The sequence below is a fragment of the Salvelinus alpinus genome, chromosome 38 (assembly GCF_045679555.1).
Source record: "Salvelinus alpinus chromosome 38, SLU_Salpinus.1, whole genome shotgun sequence".
NCBI classification, from domain to species: domain Eukaryota; kingdom Metazoa; phylum Chordata; class Actinopteri; order Salmoniformes; family Salmonidae; genus Salvelinus; species Salvelinus alpinus.
Genome location: NC_092123.1, coordinates 4040038 through 4048648, shown reverse-complemented (window position 1 = coordinate 4048648; position 8611 = coordinate 4040038). Strand labels below are relative to the sequence as shown.

Genomic DNA, 8611 nt, shown 5'->3' with positions numbered 1-8611 from the left:
GTTGAATTAATTTAGAAAATACATGCAATTTAGAATTGTGTGCACAGATTACCTGTATATACAGTAAATTGCCATGTCTTGAAACACTTACCCAAACCATATGGTTTAGGCATGCCTGAGGTTTAAGTTAGGTGCAGGCAGTTAGCCCTACCAAAGAGAGTTTTAGCTACCCTCAACTACAACTAGGTTATACTGTATGTCTCATAGGCTGTGTTCTATGTCACACCACCCCAAACACACACACACACACACGCACACGCACACACACACACACACACACACACACACACACACACACACACACACACACACACACACACACACACACACACACATCCTCGGGCCACGCTCGGACTCTAGCCACACACTGACCTTAACATGCCACATGAACAACACCTGTTGCCATGTTGTCACAGCATTTTCTCACTAGCAGCCCATTTCTGATCTTTTGCAACAGATCTGATCAAATTGGTCAAATTTGTGGCAAAAAAAAAATAAAATTGGGTTGCCTGTGTAAATGCAGCCTTGTTGCCTGGCAATGTGTACAGTACACCGTGAAAAAGTATGTTTCCTCGCATTGTACTGCCCTCTATAGGTCTTCCTCACTCTCACGACCCCCCCCCCCCCCCCCCCCCATGAGGTACTACACCACAAATAGCATCTAAATATTGACAACATGCATGTTTTGCTCGTTATATACATTAGGGGTGGGGACATTCATACATATTCCAGGATTCTTTCAGCCTCCAACGAATGGAAATGAATATTGACTCTACATATTGTGTATGCTGCGCCAACCTTGATCCACGTTCCACCAGTTGAAACATTGGCAGTACAAAAAACGCATAATTGATTGCGCAGAGACATAGGAAGGACATCATATTATTTCGTCAGACAATGTTGAATTAAAGTCAACTATCTAAGATGCGCATACATATTCAGTCAAGTTGTGCGGTCAACGCTGAGAAAAAAAATAAGGATCTTGGGTAGATCTATTCACAACGCAATACAAGCCGTACCACTCACAAGATACAAAGGGATTCGTGCCTTTCCACCGATTCACCGGCGCTTGTGCTACAGAGGGAGATCTCGGTTGAAATGGATGTATCTGATGTTTTGCAGTTCGGCTTATTACACTTTTTTCCATATGAAATTATTATTTTTCTTTGATTCCATTCCACAATGAGAGACCAAGATTCGCTGTGAGAAATACAAGAACCCGCTTTTTTTTTTGTCGCGCTGATCGTCACGTTGCAGGCGTGAATGAGACAGTTTGTGCAATTCATTGCCAGGTATTTGGAGCTAAAGACCGCGGTGGCTCTACTTTGAGGATTTTACAGCGGGGAAAAAGGAAGGAAAATCCCAGATTCCACATTACCATAGGACAGGATGGTAAACAGCGGAAGGTAGTTGGAATGCTTTCGCATTGACAAGGTTCAACATGGTAAGGACAGCGGATTTTCTGTCTGAGATGCAGGGCTGTATTGCTCATTTCAGGGGAAGCTAATTCTTGAGTTGGGGAGCTGTCCATGGTCCAGAAAATGATTTATTCCCATACAGCTCTTACAGCTGTATTCAAGTTGGTTGAATCTAAATTAAAACGATGAAACGGGTGGATTTGATTAAAGTGCCAATAAGATACATCCGCGTTTACTGGTAGATATAATAAATTGACATTTACATTGCATAACTTTTTGGGGGGCTACTCGGTGTCCTTCAAGGTGATGAATGAATGCGCAATTCATGAAATCATTGCAATGACTCATATTCGTTCAGTGTAGGCCTATTTTGATTGTATGAATTAGTGGTAAATGGCCTACATAGGCTACAGACTAACTAAATATGGAATGCAATACATTCTTCATCGGTATGAATCAAATGTCCTTTCGTAAAACATAGCCTATTAGCCTACCATAAACTCTATTATCATATTAGGATGACTACACCCACAAAATCGGACCTCCAGACCGATAGCTTTTTCTATTTTCTCGATTTTGTCACAGATAGAACTTGTGTGTGTGTGAGTGGTGCGCGCGCGTTTGTGAGGGAGGGGGCGGGGGCGAGAGAAAGGGAGAGAGATTATTTGAACAAGAATTAAGAGATTATTCAATTTCAACATTATACCGGATGCGAAATAAAACGTTTATTATAGTATTATTTATTCCACATCAAGATGTAAATTGTGCATGACATTCAGCAATGCTTGCAAATCCGATTTTGCTTTTAATCAACTTGGGTCTCTTTTTTTCGCCCGAGGAATGAAAGGCTGTGACTGTCCCTATGTAACAATCAGTATTTCTAACGCATGCAGGATTGAGGATGAACACCTACCATAATGACCACGACTAGCCTATTTATCATTTATTAACAAAATATCTCCGGATATCTGATGATATTGATTGATACCCGGCGGTTTCTATACTATTCGCAAGTCGTCGGATCTGCAGGGTGGGTAGGAGATTGGTTTTTCCATAGGATTGCTCGTATCCTATTTTTTTTTTTAAATATATCATTAATTCTAAACTAAACAACGGAATTTTGTTCCATTCGATTTATAAAATATATATTTGAATCCTGGGTCGCATCGATTAAATGTGAACTTTGTCTCAAGATTAACTCTTTCCTGGAGTCTTCGGGGAATAGAATTTGAAATGGCAATGGATTCTGTATAAATGCCGCAGATGGCTAGTGGGTTTAGTTTGCAAGTCATTTGAATGCATCGATAGATTTCAAAATCGCACATCACCAACCTAAAGGGGGCTATAATCAACCTGCTTGTTCTATTTTCAAAGAAACACATGCATAGGCTGTACTCTTTTCCATGACATTCCCACTGCATGTCATCAATATTTCGCATGGAGATTTATTTCATTTTCGGATGTCTATACCATGTTGAGATATGATGCTGTAGCTGAATAAATAATAATGGAACTGTACTGAATGTGGCATTTTAGCTGCAACAAATATTTATGGCATAACTATATTGTGTTTGCAACTCTGTCCAGATTTCTGCTCTTTCTTATGCACGTAAAACTCCAAACATATATATGCAAATAGTTCCTAAAATGCTTTACAAAGTGTATTATGTCTCTATCCACAAGTGTATAGCTCTTTGTAACCACTGCATGCAGGGATGTTCCACTTAACACAAGATGTTCATTAAACAGACAATGCCTGCCTTTCTCTTCTAGATGACACCCCATACTGGCACCATACTTCAGTGAACTGGGGCACCTTCTCCCTCGAAAATGCATATCTGGATACTGAAAATAATCCTTCTGATCGCAGCATCTCTGAGTCTTGTTGAGATGTACGACAATTATGGGGAGATCTGTAGGAATCTATGTACATGCGAAGAGAAGGAAGGGATACTGACGGTAAGCTGCGAGAATAGAGGGATCATCAGACTGACAGAAATAAGCCCGGTGCATTTTTCAATGTACCACCTTCTGCTGACAGGGAACCTCTTAAAGAAACTGTCCCTCAACGACTTCATCAACTACACTGGGGCGACCATATTGCATTTAGGCAACAATGCTATCGATGAAGTGGAAACGGGTGCTTTCAATGGACTCCAGGGATTAAAGAGATTACACTTGAACAACAACAAGATAGACGTCCTAAGGGATGATACGTTTGTCGGCCTGGAGAGTTTGGAATACCTTCAGATTGATTACAATTACATCACCAATATAGAGCCCAATGCCCTGAGTAAATTGCATCAGCTCACAGTTCTCATTTTGAATGACAATTTGCTCTCTGCTCTGCCTACCAATATTTTCCGGAATGTTCCCTTGACCCATCTGGACCTCAGGGGCAACCGGTTGAAAATGTTTCCTTACATTGGGCTCCTGGAACACATGGACAAAGTGGTGGAATTACAACTTGAGGAGAACCCGTGGAATTGCTCATGTGAGCTCATTGCCCTGAAAGCTTGGCTGGAGAGCATATCGTACACAGCTTTAGTGGGGGAGGTGGTCTGTGAGACACCATTCAGACTGCATGGCAGAGACCTGGACGAGGTCTCCAAACAGGAGCTGTGCCCCCGCCGAGCAATCTCTGAATATGAAATGCGCCCCCCTCCCCCACTCAGCACCAATGGATATTTCCAAACCACGCCAGCTTCGGTGACGGCCTCAGCCACCTCGTCGAATGCTTTCAAGGCGTCGTCAAGGCCTACCAAGGGCACCCGTCAATCAAACCGAACCAGGTCAAAGCCCACCTCCCGGATTCCAGCTAACCCTTACAACTATGGCCCCATCATTGCTTATCAGACCAAATCTCCTGTGCCTTTGGACTGTCCCACCACCTGTACGTGTAATCTGCAGATTGCTGATCTTGGACTAAACGTCAACTGCCAGGAGAGAAAGATTGAGAACATATCTGACCTGAAGCCCAAGCCATACAATCCCAAAAAAATGTACCTCACGGGGAATTACATTCCTGTGGTACGCAGATCTGATTTCCTGGAGGCTACCGGATTGGATTTGCTTCACCTAGGAAACAATAGGATATCCCTCATCCAAGACAGAGCATTTGGGGATTTAACCAACCTGCGTAGGCTGTATTTAAATGGTAATCTAATCGACAGGCTTACAGCAGAGATGTTTTTTGGCCTGCAGAGTTTGCAGTATCTCTACTTAGAATACAACAAAATCCGTGAGATTGTAGGGGGCACCTTCCGGTTTGTGCCAAACCTTCAGCTGCTTTTCCTCAACAATAACCTTCTGAAAACCTTACCAGCGGGAATCTTTACTGGGCTGTCCCTCTCTAGACTTAATCTCCGCAGTAACCACTTCCAAAACCTGCCTGTGAGCGGTGTGTTAGATCAGTTAAAATTGCTGTTGCAGATAGATCTGATTGAGAACCCATGGGATTGCTCGTGTGACGTCGTCGGCATGAAGATATGGCTCGAGCAGCTCAGTGCAGGCACCGTTGTTAATGAGGTTAAATGCGAGACCCCCAAACGGCACAGTGGGATTGATATGCGTTCCGTTCAGTCTGAACAGCTGTGTCCAGATTACTCTGACGTGGTCGTCTCAACAGCGCCCCCCTCTGACGAGCCTCTGCCGGACAGAGCCACCACCACAGAGACCTACCAGAGATCTAACCCCACTAGCAGCGTCGTCCCTCTCTCTGTCCTCATCCTCAGCCTGCTGCTCGTGTTCATCATGTCCGTCTTTGTGGCGGCGGGGCTGTTTGTTGTCGTGGTGAAAAAGCGTAAAAAGTCCCAGAGCGACCGTACCAGCACCAACAACTCTGACGTGAGCTCGTTTAACTTGCAGTACAGTCTTTACAGTAATAACCGAACCGTCCCCAAAGTCAAAGCTCCCGCAGGACACGTGTATGAGTACATCCCTCACCCTATGGGCCACATGTGCAAAAATCCCATTTACAGGTCCAGGGAAGGCAACACAGTCGAGGATTACCGCGACCTCCATGAATTGAAGGTGACTTATAGGAGTGATGTGGATGAGGAGAGGAACAGCAACATGAGAAGTCCCACTTATAGCGTGAGCACTATTGAGCCTCGCGAGGACCCCTCCCCTGCAGACAATGCTGAGCACTTCTTCAGGGGCATCATAGAGGCGGACAACCAATCCCCCTCCGGTAACAGTCTAGAATACAAGTACACTGGCCCTGTCTCGTACACGTACAACCCAAACTTTGATGTTAGACGCCAGTTCTTACACCCAGAGAGGATACGAGAAACAGTGCTTTATGGCACAGCGCCGAGTACTGTTTACGTGGAGCCCAACAGAAATGAATATTTGGAACTAAAAGCGAAACTTCAAGTCGAGCCGGACTACCTCGAAGTTCTTGAGAAACAGACCACTTTCAGTCAGTTTTGAGCAACAGATTTGTCCGTATATGAAGGATTTCCCCCCTTAAAAGTACTGGCTCAATATTGAGGGTGCCTTGGCACGACACATCAACAAAATAAGCATTAAACGGGGTGTGCCAAACTGTATTATTCTTATTTCTTAATTACATGAGATTGCAGGAACTGAAAGTCTCTCTCTGAAACTAACTGGATGAACACACAAGTTGTCCTACTTAACTGGTGATTTAGAATCTATTTTTATATGGTGAAGATTGAATACACATACATGTAAGTGTACAGGTAAACTTACCCAACTACATTTTCAGGAATATAACCATACATATATTGTGAATCACAAAAATGTTTATAACTCACCTTCTGACGAAAAAACACTGTACGGCAGTGCCTCCATCAAACTGCGCAGGACAATTCTCTGCTTTAGTCTGTAAGTATTTATTTATTGGAATACTCTGCCATGTATTTTCCAAACTTTTGATCCTTCATCAATATTACCTGTGTCATAATTCCATGATCCTCTGTAAACGTTTATGTTTGTAGTTCCATATCATTTACTGTAGCTCGCATTGTAAAAGTGGCTTTTTTTTAAAAGGTGGCACACCCCCAATGTTAAAGAAAGACTGCGTCATTTAAAGAAGAAAAGAAGTTGTCTTTGTATGCTTTCTGCACTTTTTGGAGTTGGAAGGCAAGTGGGCCTTTAAACAGCTATCATTAGGATGATTACTATTAAAAATGAATATGTGCATTCATTCTTAATATGTATTCTTGATATGTTATCAAATTCATGAATAATAATTGAAATAATAATTATGTTGTGTAATACTGATATTTTAATGTAACACCTATTTTTATACAAGCATTCGCAATTCTCTTTCCCTCATCAATTTCATTCGTTTTAATTGCTTTGCACTTATTGCACTATATTGACCAAAATATGTTAATGTCATCAATAAATATGATGTCAGGTTCATATACGTTCTTGTGGGGAAAATGAAAGGATATCGTTAGATACTTCACAGAGGCAGCTGCACGTAACATGTACCAATCAAAATAAGTTGGTGTTTCAATCGGATTTTGATCAATATGCTTCAATCAATGATCCTGATCATGAGGGTGTCCTCATAATCATAGTGGTTCCAATTGCAAACATCAACATTTGTGCTGATCATCTTCTGATAGGGTTAAAAACACATTACATCACAGTCACCAAAAAAATACATTTGAAAGTGTTCCTTTCAAGACTCCAGGGCCCTATTCCAGAAGGGGTGCATGTGAGCCTTTTTTATAGCGGCCCAAAATGAAAGCAGCATTTTAGAGAACAGAAGGGCACGAAACTCAGTGTATCTGTCGATATGTCATAGCCGTCACAGGAGGTGAATCATAGCCAAGTGTCCACAGGCTAACGATGGAGGCCAGGCCCTGTCATGGGCTGAAACGATGTAACCTAGGCTGTTGACAGTTTTGGGGTAAATTATGTGCCAGTGTAACTCATTTGGGAAGTGACACAAAATCTAAATATTTTACTTCCGGCACCCTCAGCAAAAGCTGCATGTTGTTGTGCGTGTGTTATTAGCCAATACTGAGCATCTGACCTAGCTGGTTTACTGCTGTGCTGCAGTTTCATTTCCTGGTATTTGTGTTTCACCTTGGTAACGAACTGCAGTGACCATAGAAATCCTTGCTTGGGAAAAAATGTATTTCAGGTGTGAATCATATTATGGCGTTAGTATAGGGATGTGTGTTCGATGTTTGTGTTTATGTATTGTGTGTCTACACTGACATGTACTTCTTTGTGATTTCATAATCTACCCATCTCATTTGTTGAGTGAACCTGGTGGGGGGGGGGGGGGGGGGTTCATGCTCTTATTTTCAAGCCAGAAGCCAGCCCCAATGTTGCCATGACCCTGAGCAGGGTAGCCGACTCCTGGCTAATGGATGCATGAATTAGCCATGTCCCACTGCAGGAGGTTGCCGTGAGAGCCTCTAACCTGACAAATAATGCTTTTAATAAGCCAATGGGGTCCTCTGTGGGGCTCCATGTGGAATGGCAGAATGGTTTAATTCGCCTCCCTGGATTCTTTCACTTAGCTCATTTGGAGGGGCCAAAGGAGGGAACATCTCTGCTGTAAACCTGTTGTGCTGCAGTGCAGGGCCGAGAATATATGTGAGGAGGACGCTCTGCCACAGCGTCATGATGATGTGAGCAATTGAGTTCAAGGAGATTTGGGTAATTGAGAAGGCAGAGATGAGATCTGACAGGCACCAATGAGTCTGATGATTGCTTTAATCATGATAGTTAATGGCATTCCTCCAGGCATGTAAAAGTGCTCAAATGTTCATCAACACATTAAGATTCCTTGTCCCTCACCTCTGTAATTACAGCTGTACGTTTTTTTGGTGTTATTCTCACCGATTGTAATGAATATTTAGTTTATTGTATTATTTGAATCAATATGTCTGACACTATTTCTCATTTTGCAAACAGGCTCACAATGCGAGAACATGTGTTTTTTACCTGGTTTGTAACCTTTCAATGGTTTTCATGGGCATCCAGAAAGAAACTATAACTTATTATTCAAAGCAAGGGTAAATCATAATTTCCATTTAGCATTTTGACCTTTAACATATTGCAGTTTAGAGAATATTAGTGTGATTTGACTCTAACAAAGCAGCATATTTCTCAAGTACCTGTTGTTAAGATTCCTAAGGGATGTTGTCTGATGTTAATTCACCCGTCTCCCCAATCTATAGTTTTCCCAGACCACATGA

The 8611-nt window shown here is 42.4% G+C and overlaps 1 protein-coding gene across 2 annotated transcripts; it reads left to right on the top strand.

Moving 5' to 3' along the window:
* Window positions 1–738: 738 nt before the first annotated feature.
* LOC139566251 (SLIT and NTRK-like protein 5) lies at window positions 739–6812 on the top strand. Of its 2 annotated transcripts, none has more exons than XM_071387294.1 (2): window positions 739–1444; window positions 3192–6812. In XM_071387294.1, the coding sequence occupies exon 2, from the start codon at window positions 3249–3251 to the stop codon at window positions 5850–5852; it is 2604 nt and encodes an 867-aa protein (XP_071243395.1). In that variant the 5' UTR covers window positions 739–1444; window positions 3192–3248; the 3' UTR covers window positions 5853–6812. The 2 variants fall into 2 exon arrangements, with proteins under 2 accessions (XP_071243395.1, XP_071243396.1); XM_071387295.1 differs by lacking the exon at window positions 739–1444 and adding an exon at window positions 2265–2448.
* Window positions 6813–8611: the final 1799 nt, after the last annotated feature.